General features: G+C 40.0%; 1 protein-coding gene across 1 annotated transcript; it reads right to left on the bottom strand.

Annotated features, from left to right (window-relative positions):
• Window positions 1-2009: 2009 nt before the first annotated feature.
• Window positions 2010-7235, bottom strand: LOC109641245 (proenkephalin-A). The gene is made up of 3 exons (XM_020105641.2): window positions 6884-7235; window positions 6390-6536; window positions 2010-2869 (listed from the first exon to the last, which is right to left on the bottom strand). Exons 2-3 carry the CDS (start codon window positions 6531-6533, stop codon window positions 2270-2272), a joined length of 744 nt encoding a protein of 247 aa, XP_019961200.1. The 5' UTR covers window positions 6534-6536; window positions 6884-7235; the 3' UTR covers window positions 2010-2269.
• Window positions 7236-21298: the final 14063 nt, after the last annotated feature.

Raw genomic sequence — 21298 nt, 5'->3', positions numbered from 1 at the left:
GATCCACACGCGATCGGCGTATACCCATACAACGCAAGAGTTCGGGGCATCCACAATACAGCCTCTAAATAACGCATTATCTGCCGCGAAACTCTTTATTTACTATGAATCGCCAGCACTAGTCCCCTGTGAGTCTCACCAGCCTCGGAGCTAGCGTTAGCTAAGCTAATGCTAGCTCCGAGGCTGCTTGTTAGCCCGCTGAAGTTAGCTAGCCTTTAACTGGGTGAATACGCCCGAGCACCAGGACACAGCTGCTTTAAAAGAATAGTGTACTGTAAAGCACCTGATAAGTATTCTGTCACGTTGCACAGACACAGCTAAGTCAAAGGTCAGCTGCGGCCGCGCCTTGGTGACGTAAACAAAGCAACTTGGACTCACAGGGGAGTAGTGCTGGCGATTCATAGTAAATAAAGAGTTTCGCGGCAGATAATGTGTTATTTAGAGGCTGTATTGTGGATGCCCCGAACCCTTGCGTTGTATGGATATACGCCGATCGCGTGTGGATCTAAAAGCGTCCGAAGGACTCCAAGTTACTCCAAACCTTTATGGGTGAGTAGATCTACGTACCATATGCTGGAAATAAGGACCAGTTTGAAAAAAACCAAACTTCTCCTTTAATCCCCGTAGGACAATTCAAACGTCACAGAGCTCCTGAGAAGGTGATGAAAGAGCAAAAGCAGGTGTGAAAATAGTGATATAAAAGTCAGGTAAGACTAAAATGAAATAAAAGATACGTATACATTTGTAGAAATAAAAACCGGGTTTGTATAGATTTACCTTTTTACATGAATGTAAGTTAAAGTATACACAGTATACATGTTTAAGCTTATTTACAGGTTGTCATTATACAATTTGACAGCCACAGGCAGGAATGATTTCCTGTGGCGTTCTGTCTAGCAGTGTGGGTGGATGAGTCTGCCACTGAACGAGCTGCAGAGGCTAATCAAGACATTATGGAGAGGGTGTGACGGAAAGTCTAATATTGTCCTTACTTTGGACAAAGATCTCTTCTCCATCCATGCACATATTCAATCCACAGTTCCTCTGCCCAAGTTGACTGTAAATCGTGCACAAAATGTTTGTATCTTTCAGACTGGGTTTATCTTACATATTCCAATTTGTGTCTGATTCCATTCAATATGGCATCTAAAAAGAGTGTCATATTTATTATATTATAACTTCTTTTTATCTATCATTGCCATATTCCTTAGCAATATCAATGGACACATCCCTCATCATTCCATTCAACACACTTGTCAATGCGTGGACATTGCTCCATACCTGTCAAGTCTCACGTTTTACTTATCTTGCTTGCATGTCTTGTCTTTTGAGTCCTTGTGGGTGGTGTTGGAAGGATTCACTGAATTTCACTATTTCAGTCACTGACTTCAAGGATGTTAATTTAGGTATGATTGCTGTGAAAATTCTTACATGACTCAACTTTCACATCCTGTAGTTTGCTTACTTTTCTAGAAGGAGTTCAAATAACTAATCGTTCATAATAGTAATGAATTGTCCTTAATTGAAGAAAGGGCCTACCAGAGTGAAGAGGAGGAATGAATGGGATAGAATTAAGGTGAAAAATGGAGAGTCAAGAGTAATAACCTACAGTTGGGTGAACTTGTATTAACATTATGCTTAAAATAATCTTTGCTGTTTTACATAGATGGGTGAAGGCAAGGGGAACAAATACAATGTTATTATTGGTTGAACTCTTCTATTTTTGCTTTGAGGCAGACTAGACCTTTGTTTCCATAGACATGATTACTGCGGGCTTAGGTCAAACCCACAAGGTGTACCTGAGCTTTTAGAGTGATAGAAATGTTGGCAGATCTGTAAGCTGTGGTGATAAATTCATATGTAGGTACAGCAAATATTTGCATATTTTATGTGTGAAGAACCTTTGACTTAGGTTTTAAGGAGTGGGAGTCGGAGACAGTAGATACTTTCAGACACATGAACCCAAAACTGTTAATATTTAAAAATCATAGACTCAACACAAGCACATTGATCAACAGATTATTTTAATAAATAATATCACTGATGAAACCAAAAACAGACCAAAAAATAATTTGTGTACTGAACAATATTTGTTTATCTTTTTTATCAATACAGGCAGCAGCACGTTATACAAAGCCAGATGATGCAATGTAGTTAGCAGAGAAAGTGGGGAGTTGATTAAGACACCAACAAGTCCAGACTACAAGGTGATTGGTTGAAGAGGAGTGATTGGAGGGATGCAGGGACTGAGGGTCACATTTGTGGTATCCTAGTCCATGAAACCCCCATACCTCTTCTGTTGCTCATTGCCATTCTCCCAGGCCCGTTTCAACACCCCCCCACTCTTGCTGCTGTCCACCAACCACTCTGGCCTGCCCACACGCCTCATGAACCCTCCATAGCGCTTCTTGAGCCCACGGCCTAACACTGCCTCCAGCAGGTCACTCGGCGCTACCCCTCCTTCAGCCCGCCGCATGAAGCCTCCATACCTCTTCATTGACTCGCCGCCCTGACCGTCCCCCTCACTGCCGTGCTCGACTGCTGCATTAAGGATCTTAAGGATCTCTAGGCGGACATTTTCTTCCTCATCCTGGTTTCCAGCATCCTCGAGTGCCCCCTCTGGTGAAGAGGACCGGCGAGACATGAAACCACCATAGCGCTTCATGAAGCCCCCGTACTTCTTGGCCAGCTGGTGTTCTGGAAATGTTGCATCCTCAGTGTCAGCCATCATGGCACCGGCTGCTTCCTGTTCCTGCTGTTGACGTGGCTTGGCATCCAGAGGAATGTGGTTTTCCTCCTCCAATAGTAAGTCCCGGCACAAGCGTAGCTTCTGGCTGTCCAACCCACCATTGCACTCAAGTGAGCATGTCTGAAAAAAATTTAAAATTATAATAATGACTTTTACAATCAGTCTTATCAATACACTGTTAAGCAATCAAATCATGCTGATTTTACAGAAGCAGTTTCAAGGTTACATTGCCCCTGAATCAGTGGTTCTATCAGGGAGATAATCCTTTAATTTTCTGTGTTAAACTCTCAAATTTATAGATTTAATAAACATTCAATTCAATTCCATTAAATTTTATTTATATAGCGCCAATTCATAATTTACATTATCATAAGGCACTTTACATTTAAAGGTCAAGACTTTAAAAAAATATTCACATAGAGAAACCCAACAGTTCCCACAATGAGCAAGCACAGGCGACTGTGGAGAGGAAAAACTCCTTCAAAATATTACATATGGGTAATTTGGGTGTTTTTAAACACTGTGTGAATTGAAGGGATTCCATGTAAGGGCTCCTTAGTTATTTCAAGGTTAACAACCAAACGTCAAAGCAATAGTTCAGCATTTTTTAAAAATACATTTATTTAGTTTTGTTATCAATCAGATGAAACGATAAAGTCTAACCTGTGTATACAACTTGAAACAGAAACTAGAGTTGGGACATATTTTGTATAGTGGTACACATTATGAATCACCTTGATGATTTTAATCATCATAATGACTTGCAAAGATTTTAGTTTAAGAAATTCAGGCTGAGTAAACAAATCTCTTCTAGCACAATTAGGATTTAAGGTTAATGTAAACAAGCACAGGTTAATGCCTCAACAATCCCCACACGCATCATATTGTACGATCCAGTTATCAACATCTTGACAAAGAGTCAGGAAGTGTTGGCTGTCTCTTAAAAAAGTCTCACTTATAACAAGTCCTGGTAAAATGAATGAATATAAGATTGATGTAGATCTTAGATCTTATAGTCTTCTCGAAAATAAACTCTCACTTCAAGACTATAAAAAGGAAATAATTTGTCCTAATAGACAAAGGTAACATTTCTGAAAGTATTAAGGGGTTAGTTTTGACAAAATAAAAAACTATGACTGAAATAATATGTCACTTTTGAGCTTTAGAATATTGTGATTGTGAATATATTTTGACAATTCATTTCACTCTGAAACTCTACACTCGATAATGTAAGATATGACTATAAATGTATCTATGAGAACAAACTAATAGATTTTCAATATCTGAGATATTGAATAACTCAGAACATAAGAACTAAAATCAATCAATAAATCAATCAAATTTAATTGTATAGCCCATATTCACTAATCACAATTTGTCTCATAGGGCTTTAACAAGGTGTGACATCATCTTCAACAAGAGTAAGGAAAAACTACAAAAAACAAACCAAACCGTTTAACAAAAAGGCATTTTAGGCAGCATTAAACTAGTTTACACTTTCTGTGCTTTAATGGATTTAGATCTGTCAAATCGATCATGGAAAAATAAAACAACTCTTGGCTCTGGACATATGGTGAATGGTTGGTATTTATTTAATGCTTTTCTAGTCTTGATGACCACTCGAAGCGCTTTACATTACAGTTTGCCATTCTCTCAGTGCATCGATTAGCAGCACTTTTTTCCCTATGAGTGGCAATTCGGGGTTCATCATTTTGCATCTTCTGCATGCAGATGGGGGAGACTGGGATTTAACTACCAACCTTCTGGTTGGAGGATGACTTATCTACCCCTCGGCCACAGCCTCCCACATATGAAACAATATTCTGTGGTGGAGAGCCATTTTTGACCATCTTCGTTTGCATTAAAGTTTTTTTCATTTTAGCGATATTAGACCATGATGTTAGGGGTCTGATGAACTCCTGAAATTTAAGACCGAAAAAGAGAGAAAATCTCTGACATCCATCTTGCGTGAATTGCAGCAATGATTGTGTTCAGATAGAAAACAACACACAAAATCTAAAGACTTTCTTAAGACAGAAAACAGTAAAGGAGACAGAGATTACAGTCAACTGTCAACAGATGGTTTGGAAGAACAAAAACGCCCAATTTGTTTATGAAATACCTAAATTATTCCCTGAACAACTCAGAAAACACACAGTTTCTCATTTAAAACCATCTGTCCCAGCCTGTTCCTCGCCCACTGACATATCTAATGGCAGCTTCGCCTATAAAAGCTGCATGTCCCCCACCCCTCAACCCACTTATCCCAGTCATCCTTTAAACACGTGCGTCCATATAACCCCAGTGGCACGAATATAATCAGACTAAATGTGTCTGCTGGGCCTTGGGGGCTACTTACTGCTGGGTTCACCTGCTCCTAACCTCATATGTGTCATTGGATTTTTACTTAATTCAACCATCAGAAATTCCTGTTTGATGGCACAGAGTGTGGAATCTCGCTGAGCTTTCAGCGCCACTGGCTTACGAAAAGACAGAATTAATGAACAGGAAAATTGAATTGAGGACATATTGGCACCTCAGGGGCTGGGAAGGTAGAGGCCAGCAGCTACCTCTGGTGGCCATAATGGGAGGTATGCAACAATAATGATGTCTTTCTCCTTATAACGCAATGAGGAGAAACACAATAGAAGATTCATATGAATAATATAAGAATGAGAATCTTCAATCAATTGAATTTACATTTTTTTAAAATTGATTATAGGTACAACATTGAGCAGTTGTAAATATAATATTTAAAACAAAGAAATCATAGAAAAGTATTTTTTATCAGGTCATTTGTCAGCATAGATACTGATATACCAGATTTACAAAGGAGAGCAAACACTACTAGGCTATGTAAAATCAGCAAAATGTTAATATTCATGATTGCAGACTTAACACATCTGACACTTCAACATCTGAATTATTTCAATTTTGATAAAACACTGAAATGTAAATAGTAGGTTTTATTTTTAATCAATACAATATTTACACATTGACTGTAATGTAAAGACTGAGGGTACAGTAATGTGACTGAGGAAGGAAAAACTAAAGAAAAGGAAGAGGAACAATTGTCGGGGGAAAAAATCCTTAATGATGAGGTGTACAGAGCAGCACTATCTAACTGTGGCCACTTAATAACTTAGGACATTACATGAAAATAGGAAAAAAGGAGATTTAAGAAAATGAAAAAGGAAAGGAGAGGAGGTAAAGAATACACGAACAGGACATAGAAAAGAATTAAAAGGAAATTAAGAGAATCAGATTGGGAGAGGAACTGAGCAGAAAGCAATAGAATGAAATGAATTTAATGACAAACAGAAAATGACAGGGGCATAGAAAATGGCAGGAAAGGAAAGAAGCAAATCTCATGAAAATAAACTACTAGAATGTAACACTAAGCAATTTCAAAATAACACCATATGTATATTTCTTATTATAATGATAAACTTATTGATCATTGCAAAATTTACATTGTGGAGGATTTTGTGTTTGTATTATTTTTAGCTAGATATATTGCAGCTGATAAAGTGACACATATAATGTATAACTTAGATTTATCTGAACCAATTATTAGTTTGTCAAGTCTGTTGGGACCACCCATGCACTTTGTAGTAACAGTCAAATAAAGTGAGATTACCATGGAAGAGAAAGCAGACTGCTGTCCCAGCAGCTGGTACACACACAGTGCGCACTCCTTCCCACAGTCCGCTCCGACTACCAGTGACACGCAGGCTCCCACGACTAACATCCACATGCAGCTGCTCTGTACGGGGGCAGCCATGGACTGAGGGCACAGAGAGACAGCAGAGATATTACAGCAAGTTCAAAGACTCTCAGACATTTTAGAATTAAATAAATACGAAACTGACTTTTTAGAATTTAAAGGTAAGAACCTAGATATTACAATTTAGTCCATTACTATTGTCGCCATTATTATTACTACTAAACCTCCATATAACACAACTAGCAGCATCCTAGTGCAACTAATGATGCTGACAATTAAGATATGAGATATGCGTAAATAAAAGAGTAAACATGAATGTTCTGCTGTTTGTGAACGACGATAGTGACAGCGAATAACTGTAGCGTTAGGAGTTGCAGTTCGAGAATGAAAAAGTTTTGTAATCTTACCTCTGTGTTGTTTTAAACGATGCTTTAGTCGTTCTACGCGTTCCTTGTCCGCGCTCCCTCGGGGGTCCCGGCGAAGTACGTGGTGACTGGTTCTGGCGCTTGCAGCAAATATATGTGCGCGCGGCTCACTTTGTGGCACGTTCTGGGCAGAGCGGCCACGGTTCAGCCAATCCGTAAAAGCGCGCACACACACAAGGCGCAATCTCCTGTGACTGTCTGCGGTTCCACTGGACCGCTTCGTGCAGGGTGTCACCGGTTAGAGGAAAAAACAACTGGCGGGCTGACTTCTAAGTGCTCGGTGTGGCCACGGGCTCGTTTAAGTAGTTTGTGTGGCTTGCGTCACCGGGGAAATGGGGGAGGGTGATTAGGTGACGTGACAACCTCCCATCTATCTTTACGCACACACGCGCGCGCTCGTAGTCTGTCACACATCAGCTCTGTCAAATCATCTGTTATACTGCTCCTCGGGAAGCTTTGATGTAGATAATAAATGGCAGTGTACCATATAAGCTTCTCCTTGGGAATAATGTCTCACTTTAACACTGTGTGTGTGTGTGTGTGCGTGCGTGTGTGCGTGCGTGCGTGCGTGTGCGCGCGCGCGTGTGTCCCTTAACAAACATGTATCAATACAAATCCTACACGATGATCTAGGGCCAGAGGACTCAGCTTGCAGGGCTTGAGGCATTGTGCCACAGTGATCTAAGACAGTAAGCTACAGATGACTGTTCATTTAATAAAAATCTAATATGCTCCAGAGCCTGGTTTCCTGACAATAGCCCATCATAATATTTTTATTATCATGATTTACTGTTTGATCAGAGATGGGAAAATCATTCATGTGTTTTATCACTTTTATAGCGCAGAAGAACTGAGGGGCAGCCTTTCCGCACCGCAACTGCACCCATTGTGGCCCAGGCATAAATTATAGCATTTCGCCTGCCTTCTCATTCACAGTGTCTCTGAGGCCTCTCACTCGAACACCAATTCATCATTATGAATGATTATTATGATGATGATCACAACGGTGGTGCCCCCTCCCGCACTTGGTGTCCTACACGCGTGATGCTTGTGGTGGGAGCACCGGCACTGGCTCTCTGCCTCCTGAAACCACTTTTTACAGACTTACTGGGACATCCTGCAAATATTACAATAATCAACTCTACAGGTAACAAATGCATAGACTAGTTTTTTAGCATCCTTTTAAGAAAGAATGTTTCTAGTTTTATAATGTTGTCTAGGTGGAAGGAGGGTTGACATTTTTTTTTAGTGAGTCAAAGGATAAGTCATAGTCATAAGCTGCTTTCAGACATGAACTCCAGAAAATATGGATTTCATCTATGAACAATGCTGTAGGAGATTCTCTGAACAGACCATTTCACAACAATACAGAAATCTCTGGAGCATTCACATGAGGGGCGGTGCAGCATGCAGAGGCAGGGTGTAGCATATAAATTCTATGCTGCAGGTCACATTATTGTTCACATTACATAAACTCTGGTGTTGATGCTTATCACCGAAAGCTCTCTTGACATCTAGTGTCTGGCACCGCTTTTTTATCCTGATATTTGTTCTCTTTTAGTTTCTCTCTCTTTTAGATCCCCTGCTGTTTTCTCTCATGGGCTCACTTGAAAATTCCCACATTTTACTAGGGGGCTGGCAGTAGAAACTCTGTAGGAAGTCCGGAGTCTCTGACTCGAAAATTTGCATTCTCACTTACAGCCCCTCTGCAGAATGTAAGAGATTATCTGGAGTTCAGTGAATGTCTGAATGGAGCTAAGAACTCCAAGGTTTCTATAGTAGAAATGGAGGCTAAAGAAATGTCATCTAAAAGATGAGAAACAAAATGATGAGATAATGATTCGAGCCAAGTACAGTAAATTCCTTTTTGTCTGAATTCAGAAGGAAACAATTATAGGTCATGCAGGTTTTTATGTCTTAAAGACACTGCTGAACTACCTTACTAAACTTTTAACTACCTGATAAGATTAATCTGACTTCTGCTCTGTGAATGCAAATATGTCCTGGGTTTCTTTGCAAACAGAAATTATGTTTTTGCGTATAGCACACAGGTTAAAAAACCTCACAGTGTTATCATAATTTAGCATTCAAAGGTTACCATAATCAGTATTTCCATCCATCTATCCATCCATCCATCTATCCAACCATCCAAGGACTTCATTTCACTCTCAAAAAGAGTACCTGGAGGTGACAGGTGGATGAACTGGGAGCCAATCAGTCTTATCAATACACAAGAAACTGACATGGTTATAGATGTAGACGGAACTCCCAATGTTTGCCTACGCACAGATCCTGAAATATATTTCAGCTACAGCTCTGACCAAGTTTGGCTTGTTTAAGATTTTGGACCAGGGATCCATGGGGTGTATGTTTTTTGTGATTATGGTGGCAAGTGTGTCCAACACTTTACATTCCCTTTACAGTTTCATTTGCATGTAGTTAGCATTAGTAATTTGCACCATTTGTTTTAGATGTGTCAGGTAAGGCTGGTGGATGCTGCACAGGTGAAGAGGACCCAAGTCCACACAAGCTAGTGCAGAGAAAGAAATTCAGAGGACTGGGCTTACAGAAAGAAGGAAAGGTAGACAGGTTACACAGAGGTAGAATTTGGATGCACTTGGGAACATAAGCAGACAATCTGTTATGGAGCTGCTGTGGACTGGGATGACCAGGTGAGCAGGTGAGTGAGATAGGGAGGATAATATTACATTACAGCTGTTGAGCCAGTCCTAACACATGGAGAGGAAAACCAACACAGTGAAAAATGTGTACTGCTCATCTAAAACTACACAAAAATGTTTAGGTATGAATGTTAAATTGTGTTTTTACTAAATAAATCTTAAAATTATGAAAGCAATAAATAGCAATCTGCTCAATCTCTCAGTATGATTTCAAACAAACAAGCTGACCCTGATATTTGCAGGAAATAAGTAAGTATGACAGTGAGAGAAATAAACTGTCTATTCATCATGAAAAAAAGTTACATCATGTTTTTGGAGTTTTCAAAAATGTTTCTAAATCTTTTGGAATTCTTAGAAAAATCAGTGGTTTTGTAACAAATTGGTAGAATATCATAATTTATCCAATTGGTGTTTATTATCATTGTAGTATAGCTTAATTTATCCATATCTATCAAATTGCATTATCTTAAGGGCATATCTGTACAAAATAATGCTGCTGCAGAAAAGATTTATTGGATTAGCAACTTTTACCATAGCTTTTTCACCAAACGCACCACTCTTTTTTAATATGCTGTTTCGGACTATTTTTGACATAAATGTATTTCAATTCCATACATTTGCTTTCAAAGTGAAATATATAAACTCCCATAACCTTTGTTTTAGATTGAATTTTGGCAACAATTAACAACTCCATAATCAAACTAGGCTAAGAATAATTATCTACCTTTGTATAAAAAATTTAATGGTCAATTTAAAATTAAATATCATGGAAGAAAAATGCTAGTTATTGGATTCCTTTGCGTTATTGTCCATATACAAAAAGAGAATTAGAAATACTAGGTTTTTTAAGGTAATTACTTTTAGATTCTGTTATACATATTGTATCTATTTTCAATATATGTCCAACGTTCTACTCACCAGTCACAAATCATCATGTAACATTGTCTAACCATTGACACAGACACATGGTACTTCACACTGATTACATTCCCATCAAACTAATCTCTATGCAATGTGTTCATGTCACCCTATTCATTTACAAATCTTGACACAGAATCTTTTCTGTTAATGCACTGCAGTATTAACACGAACAAATAGTGTTGTTTCCTCATAAACAGCTCCTACTCCCCAGTTTATCTCTCACACACAGATAGCTGTTATCATTTGTGCAGGTAAAACAAAGAAAAGCTTTTAATTAAGAAAATACATTTTGCTAACATCACCGCTGCGCCTCACTGTTTGTTCCCAACACTTATTTGTCAGGAACAAGAGCCTCAATAAAGATTAACTTGCACTGTCATTAACAGTCAGTCATTGTGTGTGTGTGTGTGTGTGTGTGTGTGTGTGTTTGCATTCCATGTTTGCCTATGCGCTTGCTTATTGGAAATTGGAGAACACAGACTAACATTTTTAATTTTATAGAGGGTGCTGAGAATCACTTACAATATAATCACTCTTGCCTTATGTTTGCTATTGTAGCTGAGCCATAAACACCACTCGCACAATTAAGGGAAGGGGATTTACAGTGTATGTTAGGACCTGGGTGCAATAAAAAAATAGGATATTTTATATAGAGAGATATTTTTTATTCACAAAAATCAATCATTAACCATGGTGGGCCTATAGCCTAAATGAGGCATCTTGGTCTATTTGTTGCAGCTGTTTTAACATTTATATAATAATTAGGAACTATAAACTATTTAGGAGCTTGAAATTAATGCATTTTCATGAATATATGTTTTTAAATAATTAATCATTTAACCAATATTTTCACTTAACACAGTCGTATTTTCATGTCTGAATGCCTCAAGACCCATAATCAATAATACAATTTCTTCAATGTGTGACGATAGGGAGGTCTGTTTTTCTAGGTGGTATTAATTCAGCCACCATGCACATGGAGTTCCAGATTCCTTAATTCTTTGTTCATTTTAGATTTACAAAATTATTTGCCCCATAGTTTTGAACCTTGCTGTGGAGGTGAAGGGGCTGAGAGAGCACCTTCACCTGCACCACAGAGGATCAGTCAGCACAGGTGAGATCTGTTAGCTGATTGAGCCTCATGCTTGAAAAGGCAGCAGCAGAGCTGCCTCGGGGAACACACACTGGGGAAGAGACTGGGTGAAGCTAATGGTCCAGCAGAAAGTGCTGGACCCTTTAAGTTCAATGTTTTTTCAGTTCTGTTGGCATGCAATAAAAAGATGTTGCTGAGCACCCAATGGTTGGACTGGTTCGTTTCTGGCTGTCGTGGTGGGAACCCCGTGGCATGGTCGACTGCCACACTTGCTAAGTACAAATGTAGTTTTTTGGGTTATGTACTGTACTGTTGACAGGAGACATTTAAAATATAAATGTAATGGTGTTTGTTTTTTTTAATGCAGTTTGGAGTTTGACTGAACCAAAAGAGTAGTCAGCTTGCAAGACTTAAACCCAATTGTTCTGTTTCTCATATCTGATGCAGTTAATGTAAACTCAAGCGTGTGAGTTTGCATCACTCTGTCATGCAATTGTTGTGGTCACAGTTTATCTGTTTACCCTGATTACATATGTGAAGCCACCTTGTAAATGACTGTAAAAAACATAATTTTATGTTGGCTCTGGTTAGATGGTTTGAACACACACGATGCAGTGTCATTAGCAGTTCTTTAAACATAAGCTACAAATGAACTCCTGTATTGACCACTAACATATATGTTGCTTATCATAAGATAAGAATAACTATTTATGAATTATGAGAAGAATTATACATTTTAAAACCCAGATTTGAACAGCACTGCTGTCACGCACACAACTCAGAGGAAGGACTTGGATGCAGAGTTAGGAAAAAAAGCTGATGCAGCTCGTGTATTTATTTTCACAAAAAAACAATGACTGAAAAAACAGAGGGAGCCTCGATAAAGAGGGAATGATTACAAAACTTACAAATCAAATATCCTACCTTCCGTGAAGGGACAAGGGAAAGAAAAAACAACTTAACTAAGGTCTGATCTAAAAGGGGTCTTATCTAAAGGCTATGAAAATTAGTAACTTAATCAAATCACCTCCTGTGAGGGAATTAACTATAAACATTAACAAAAGAACAAAACTCCTACAATGAGGGAAAATACTTCTAATATAACTATGAACAAAAAACTCCTTCAAAGAGGGACCCGCTATGAACTAAAATAAAACTCCTACAATGAGGGACAATACTTCTAATATAAATATAAACAAAAATCTCCTCCGAAGAGGGACAAGACCTAACAATAACTAAACTACACTAACAAAAGAAGCTATGAAAACTAAAAGGCAAACGCCAACAAAAAACATTCTTTACGAGGCAACCGACTGTAACTATGGGTCTTTGACTAAAGGATGGTGAGACTCGACAAGGGACAAACCACACTGGCACAGGACAAAGGGGAAACGCAGACTATAAGCACACATGGAGGTAATGGGAAACAGGTGAGTATAATCAGGATCGGGGAAGACAATCAGACCGAGGCACATGAGGAAGGGCAAGTGACCTGAAACGAGAGGAGAGTTACTCAAAATAAAACAGGAAATCACAATACAAACATGGAGACAAGACAAAAACTTATCTTGACTTTTGCTGAGGCGTGACAACTGGCCCTAAGTTGCAATTTTCTTTATTTGACAATAGCACATTGTGATAGCCCAAATACATCACACAACAAGATCCATATTTCCGACTTTGTCACCAAACAAAAACACAATGACATGGCAGCTGTGGATATAATTGGTTTAAAGAAAACAATAGCAGATAGAACAAAGGAATCTGTATCTAATGCTACCTTTGGGTAGACCAAAACCTAATGGAAGCATCTGGAACTCAATAAATAAAGGGTGTTGAGAGTCTGTGTCTTTGGTTGACCATCACTTCATCATTAGGGTAGCACTAGATTGACATTTTTTCCTTCAATGTGTTCCTAGACTAAGACTGCCAAACTAGGAAGAATAAGAAAGGACAGAGGACAAAAGAATAAATCATGTCATGTTCACATTAAAAATTATTTTACATTGAGTGTCTGCATCAAATTTACATTTAAAAATTCAAAAACTGTACAAATGCACTGTTGCGACCGTCTCAACCTTTAACCATACATGGTGCATGAGTAGGGGCTGATAGTCATTGAAAATGTCTTTGGTCTTAGCTACATTTATTTATTTACACTTTTGCTGATGTTCTCAGTTAAAGGTGACCTCTAGTGCACTTCTGTCCGTCCTGGCAGAGGGATCTCTCACATGTGGCTTTCTCTGAGGTTTCTATGTTTTTTCCCCTGTTAAGTGTTTTTTTGATAGTTTTTCCTTACTCTTGTTGAGGTTTAAGGGCAGAGGATGCCACAGCTTGTTAAAGCCATATGAGACAAATTGTGATTTGTGAATATCGGCTATACAAATAAAATTTGTTTGATTTAATTGATTGATTTATGTGACGCAAAGACTGGTCACAGCAGTTTACAAATACATCAAAGGATTTGAGTAAGGATAAATGAGAGCTTAAGACTGTTGGTTTTTACACTTATATGCTCTGTAATGTCTGCCTGATGGTAACTGGTCAAATTCGGGGAACAGTATGTTTGACGGCTCATTAAGGATCCTGTGTGCCAGTCTGACCACAGACCCTCCGTAAATGGTCTGAGGGGAAGGATAGTCCTTTTTGCCCATCACAATCATAGCCGTTTTTTACCATGCTCTCAATTTTTGATTTTAGCTGGACTGTGAGAGTGCCGAACCATGCTGCCATTCCATATCTAATTATACTTTCTAGCACAACAGCGTAAATTATCGAAATTATGTCGGAGCTCACACCGAACAGTCTAAGTCTACATAGGAAGGGCAGCCTTTGAGCCATCTTCCCACACAGAAAGTCTACATGGGCACTTCATTTCAGATTTCAGTCCAGCTGTATGCCCAGATATTTAAAAGTGCTCACCTGCTTGATAACATTGTCAGTTATTGACTCTCACCTCTCTGGGGGCAAATATAATCTCCTTTGTCTTTTTGATGTAAAAATGAGAGGATGACATCTCATCCAGGTACATTGTAGGGCAGTCATCCCTGTGTAACAAGCATAAAATCATTGTATCATCAGAAACTTGATAAAATATTTCTTCCAGAGAGCAGGGACAGTGTGACTGTTGAAAGATAGGACACCAAGCAGCAGTGAGTTCCAATGTACAGCTCTTTAGGAGGGTGGCAGGTAGACCATCAGGACCTGTAGATTTCTTTTAACAGACTCTGCTAAAGACACACTGTACCCGCTGTGGTTCAATTATCAGACAGTTTGAAGCGTTACAGGCAGTAATAGCTTTTTTTCAGACCAAAATTAAGATCTTTCTATGCTGTAGGCACACACATACACAGTACTTGTTTCTGAAAGCCAGGCTCTTTTTTTATGAATGCAGATTTTAACATCCTTGGTTATGTAAGGCTTATTGTTTGTGTTACGATTTAGGAGGGTTGTTTATTTCTTCATTCTTGGGTTTAGGTGTAGTGTTTGATGTAGAGCTGGGCAATAGGGAAAGACTGACGTCAGGAACACACTGGAGGCGCGTAGGTCAGTCACTTGTGAAGACCATCATCATTTACCCCCAAACCCCCTGCATACTTCTACTATATGTTTGAATACAAACTAAAGGAAGAAGCAGAATCCTGGGCTGACCAGTATGGAGAAATGCACACTTTTTACGGACACATTTCACTTTGCACAGGGACACTTCCCCATCATTAACGGCAGCGTCTGATCTGGCCGAGCTCAGAGCCTGGCGTGGCTTCCATGGACGCCAAGCAGATCACGTCATGGTTCATGCGCCTACTGATAGCAGACATTAGGAAGTTCATCTAAAAGGCGTGAGTACTCCATGACATCCTAGACAGTTAGTCTGCCTACACACTGTCAGTGAGGCATAAGATACAAGTACACTGCATACATTGCAGGGACGACAATAAATGTTACAGGGTGAATGTGAAGGAGCTAGCTTTGAGTATAGCATTTAACATAGAACACTAGGTCATGAAATACACTGCAGCCCATGCTAAGGAAACAGCCTCTTAAAGTTTCAATAATATTTTCAGACCATCTTGGGCCTGTTTGACTTGAGCACAGATCTGTGTGTGGGCAATGGATTAACAGTAGAGTGATCCAAGTTTGAGCCAAAGTTAGCTCTATTTCCTGAGGAGACTGAGGTCCTTCAACATCTATGCTGAGGATGTTTTTTGAGTATGTGGTGGCCATAGCTCTCCTGTTTTCTGGAGGCAGCAGACTGGAGGCAGCAGACAGACAGTTCTATATTTTTATGTATGACATCTATCTAGACAGGAGCATAACAGCATCTTCATAGTTAAAAGCCTTGTACCGCTAAGAGCAACATTTATTAGAACAGAATTAGATTTAGATTTAACATTTAGATTTAGATTTAACATTTAGATTTAGATTCAGATTTAACATTTAGATTTAAATTTAACATTTAGATTTAGCATTTAGATTTAACAATTAACATTTAAGTGTAACATTTAACATTTGGATATAAATATTTAAAATATCTCTAAGTTGACAAATATTGTTGTAAATGTGCAAAAAAGTGACTCTCAAAAATTCACACCAGTTTTTTAAACATGGTTTGAATGTGACAATGTGACTAAATGTGACAAAAGGTTGCTGTTATTTTCAGCGTGAGCTGCTTTACAAACGGCACCCCATAGTCCCCACGTTGGAGATGAGGTTGATCCTGGTCCCACTTCGGCGGTGGGGCCAACCTGTCTGGCCTCCGGAAAGACTCTGCGTGCAGAGATTTCAGTTGCTAATTTATGTTGGTTTCAGATTTTATGTTTGTTTATTCTGGAGTAGAAATAAAACATGTTGAAATCTGTTGGGAGCCCCCAGTGGCAACCTCGCCTACCATAGTAGTCTAAAACACTGTTTAATATGAAGTCATTATTACACACATCACTGCTGGATCATTACATGTTATTATTTTTGACTCTAAAAACATTAGCATCATTCAGGGAATCACATTAGACATCTGTACCTCAGAGAAAATTATCCTTGTTTCTGAGTAGTGTCATTTCCCACCATGATTATGTTGTTTCTGATGATGACAGCTAATCGAACATCAGTACCGCTAGCAGGTACCTGTCTCTACTGCATATACACCCTTTCAAAATATACACATGTACTGTGGCGTCATGTGCATCCTCAGCCCACTAAACTCTCTGAGACAAACGGAGGCTAAGCATAATGACAGCTGTTTACAATCGATCTGACAGAAAGATAAAGAAAGAGATTGGCAAAAAGAAAGAGATTACAACAATGATGAGGAGGAGGAGCAGAACAGAGTGAGTGGGTAGGTAAAGTGGATGGCATTGGAAATTGTTTTGTGCTTTGCTCCTGGTCGGGAGAAATATGAAAAGCAATGGAAGGAAGGAGAGGGAGAGTTGACATGAGAGGGGAATAAAAAACATAAAGGGATAAGAAATAAAGGGGGGGAGGGGTACAATCTATGAGATGAATAGGAGGTGAAGAAAATATCTAAATGTATATCAATAAAGAAGAACATTTGGTGAAGAAAAGCACAGAGGAAAATAATTAGTGAATAGGGTTTAAAACGAAAAGAAGAGAAATATAAGATCACTGTGGTGGAAATTTATCTCGAGATGTAAATAAAGTTTCTCAGAGAGTTGTCTTTGGGTCTTTAATAGAGCTCTGCAGAGGGTTTCACAGCATGAATGCTCAGAGTGGAACACCTCGAATAGTGAAAGAAGAAGGTTTTTATACAGTCGGGTAAACAGGAACATAAGAGACAGCATGAACACCGAACACACCTAGTCTGGTTGACACAGGAAAACGTTTGCTTTTGAAAAAGAGAAAAGACCCAAATAAAACAGGAAACACAGAATGAAATGATAATAAATAAGGAATGACCCAATTTATGGTTATGTCTTGGGTTGGATGTTGACTGTCTTGTTCTATCCTCACCACTATAAACTACTACCTAACTACAACAAACTAACAACCTGCACATCTTCCAGCTGGACACACACCTTGTCTTTGCTTGGGTGGTGGTCCCAGCAGGGATGGGGTGCACTGGTTGCTCCACCTTAGGGGGGATGGTTGGGTGCAGCCTCCAAACCATCACATTCCTGACCTTGTCCAGGGTGAATTTCCCCAGGATCTGGAGCTGCTGCAGTCTTGCCTGAGACATGCCCCCTAGGCACATTACCTGCATCAAGTCCTTCAGGTGCACAAAATTAATGTAGGCACCATTCTGGATCAGCCACACACAGGAGATGAAGGTCAGTATTTTGAACAGCAAACTGCCTGTCATCCCCTGCGGGAGCATTTCAATAGTCTTTGGCATCCAGGGCATTCTGTGATCCCTGTACAGCCCCAGTTGTTTGCAGAAGCAAAGAGAGTGCCACTCAAGCTCACTGAGGACCTCAAGGGTCTTCAAGATCACCAGACATCTGCATGATCTGGTGGTCACCCTGGTGGACTTGGATCCAGTCCTTAAAGTTCCAACAGATCCTTTTAACTGGGGTCCAAGAACTTGAAGGCTGGAAAAATAAAATGCCCCCTTGGACAAGCTGCTCATTTCTTTTCTAAAGAAGACATTTATGAAGGCAGCTCCCAATACAGTGGTTTCAGCCTCATGGGCCTGTAGAGTGCCCACACCCTCTCAATACATGTCTTTTGGAGTGCATCTATGGTCCAGTGGTGGAAGCCTGGTCCAAGATGCTGGGAATGAACATCAGATCCTTCCTCAGCACTCTGAAACTGCCCATGTTCATAGTCCCCTGCTTCTGGACAGTGGGGCGCCACATGTCCATTTGTGGCAGTAAATTGAACAGTTCTTTGAACCCATAACTCACCAAGTTCAAAAGTTCTGCAGCCAGGATGCCATACAAATTGGCATTTTTCAGTCTGAAGTCTGGGCTCTTCAGGCTGGTGGGTATGGCAGACAGTGTGACATCACCTATTTTGTGGCTGACCAAATTTTTAAATGCAGCTAGGCCATCCGGTATACACTTGGTCAGGGGCACATGCTTCCTCAGGAAGTGGTATTGTGGCAACCTCCCATCATCCAAATGAGGCAAATTCAAGTAGTGAATCCCCCCCTCTGCATGTGGCCCAACTGAATGACGACCCCATCAACATTAACTAATAAACATCAATATTAACCCTAACCCTTGGTATGCAGGAACATTTGATCCAAATGGGCTTCAGTCTGATCTTCAAGACCTCCTCCAATGAAAAACCTGGAGCTGAGTTGGACTGCTTCATTATTGTCATGAGCCACATTCATAAAGTTACAATCAGTTGTGTCTGGGGTCTGTAGTGGGGGACTGGGGTATGTGGTAAGTGTTAGAGTATTTTGTATCACATTAACCTCCCCACTGATCCTGTTGAGGTCCAGTAATGATGGTCTTAGAGCTGGGTTGGTCAGGTTTAGGATGACATATAAGTCAGGGTATAGACTCCTAGGTGTTAGAGAAAGTCCATTGATTGACCATCAAAAATCCAGAAGAGTATATCGATACTTTAGGTTAGGTATCAAATCCTAATGGTTAGGTTTAGGTATTAAATCCAAATTGTTAGGGTTAGGGCCATGGACACTGTTAGGATGATCAATAGGGGTCTTGTCTCCTCCAGAAGGACAGTCAAGGTGGCTCATGTAGTACAGACTGCATGAACTAACAGCCCACATTACTTAGGAATTTCAGTAACATGATCTTGCAAGTGATTCTTAGAAGGAGTAGTGGAAATGTCAGACTGGGCATCTCAAGGTTGAAGAACGTCCTGAGGTTATTGCCTACTACAAAGGCATTTAACAGTAACATACAGGCATTCAAAACTAAATATAAACTATGTACAGAGAACCATTTTCTTTGATAGGTCTCCTTAAGGACATGGGATGCATTGTTTCAAGTTTGATAATCCAGTGCCTTTCCATCCTCCTTCTTTCTTATGTGGTCCAATGTTCATTGTGTCAGACCCCTTGGAGATTGTCCTCTCTATGTTGGGTGAAATGTTGCTTCAGGTAGGTAGTCAACTTCTTGCCCGTTGTTATACTATATTCTGGGAAGGGATGCAGGAGCCAAAGGTACACACAAGGGTGGTAGAATGTGAGCGGGGAATTTTTGGAACCAGGGTGATATGAGAGAGTGAAATTAAAATCATTATAAAATAGGGCCCACCTTGCCTGTCTAGGGTTGAGTCTATTCGCAGAGCAGATTGTAATGGAAACTTTGTCATTTGTGGATGTGATATTGCATGAGCAGAAGTGTGTGTGGAAGAATGACCAGATTGTTTACAATCTATTGCTCAAAGACTTTAACTTCATGGCCTCTGCGAAATCTCAATTTTATTGTATCTATTTGTATTTGATTGGGATCTCACACCCAGGGTCTCACTCCAGGGTCCCCCACAGAGACATCAGGGCATGATGTCTCCTCCACTGATACACATCAGGAGGGAAATAAATACCTTTACACGCCCAATGGGAGGGGGCTGTGAGCTTTAAGTACACATATTCTCCTCTGTTCTTTGCTCATTTGTACAAGTCATTCAGGTGATGAGTACTGTGAGTCCTTCTGCAGATGCTGAATTAAACTTGCAGAAAGAAGTGTTTGACTTTGTGCTTGATTCACAGAAATTGCCACCACAGGATATACTCCATTGATGTGGTTCACCCAAACTAGGAATGGTTTGCTGGCCCCTTCCAACCAGTGATGCCACTTCTCCAAGGCCAACTTCACTGCCAGCAGCTACAGGCCACATCATAATTCCTTTACGCAGCAGAGAGCTTGCTGGAGAGAAAGGCATCCCCCACACTTACCCTGACAAAGTGATAGGCATTTCTGAGGTCTAACTTGGTGAAAATATTGGATCCTTGTCATAGTTCAAATGCTAATGATATAAGGGGCAGGTGGTACCTGTTTTTATTGTGATGTCGTTTAGACCTTGAAGAAGAATCCAGCCCAAGCTTAGATTCTGAGGAAATGGATAACTGATGAGCCTTGTCTTTTTACTGGGCAAAAGTTGATAAGATGACCCAGCTGGCCAAACTAAATACACCTCCCCTCCCGAAGGGCGCTGTCACTCTTCTGGTAACAGTTTGGTCCGGCCCAGCTGCACTGGTTCCTCTGCAGCAGCAGAGGGCGAAGCTGAGATCATTGAAGGGGGTGTCTGTCTGGAAGAATGCCAGTTATATGTCGTCAGCCCTCTTGTGGTCAGTTCGGGATCTCTCTTTCTCTCAAGGAACCTCTTATCAGTTTCAATGGCCAAAGCGAGTCCATTTTCACTTGGAAAATCAAGAAGGATTAGATCCTTTGACGAGTCAGTTAACACAAAGAGGGAAAATTTCCAGTAGTGCAGCACTGTTCCAGCCATCTGCGGGGAGTGTGCAGAACTCGATCGCATAGTTCAGTTCAGTTCAATTAAATTGTATTTGTTTTATAGCGCCAAATCATAATATACATTATCTCAAGGCACTTTACATCGAAGGTCAAGACCTTAAAATCTTATTTAATATAGAGAAACCCAACAGTTCCCACAATGAGCAGCACTTTGGTGACTGCGGAGAGAAAAACTCCCTCATTAACGGGGAAACCTCTAGAACCAGACTCAATGTGGGCGGTCATCTGCCTCAACCGGTTGGGGTGAGTAAAGAAAAAGGGGGAGGAGAGGAGAGATGGGTGGAAAAGAGGGGAGAGA

This window comes from Paralichthys olivaceus, chromosome 16 (assembly GCF_024713975.1).
Source record: "Paralichthys olivaceus isolate ysfri-2021 chromosome 16, ASM2471397v2, whole genome shotgun sequence".
Taxonomy (NCBI): Eukaryota; Metazoa; Chordata; class Actinopteri; order Pleuronectiformes; family Paralichthyidae; genus Paralichthys; species Paralichthys olivaceus.
The sequence above is the reverse complement of the archived record's forward strand: the minus strand, read 5'-3'. Positions and strand labels throughout refer to the sequence as shown.

Excerpts from the sequence above, each read along its gene's own strand:
- LOC109641245 (XM_020105641.2), bottom strand. The coding sequence starts at position 6,533 with ATGGCTGCCCCCGTACAGAGCAGCTGCATGTGGATGTTAGTCGTGGGA. Across the intron at positions 2,870-6,389 it reads AGTCTGCTTTCTCTTCCATG|ACATGCTCACTTGAGTGCAA; the intron begins GTAATCTCACTT and ends AATTTTTTTCAG.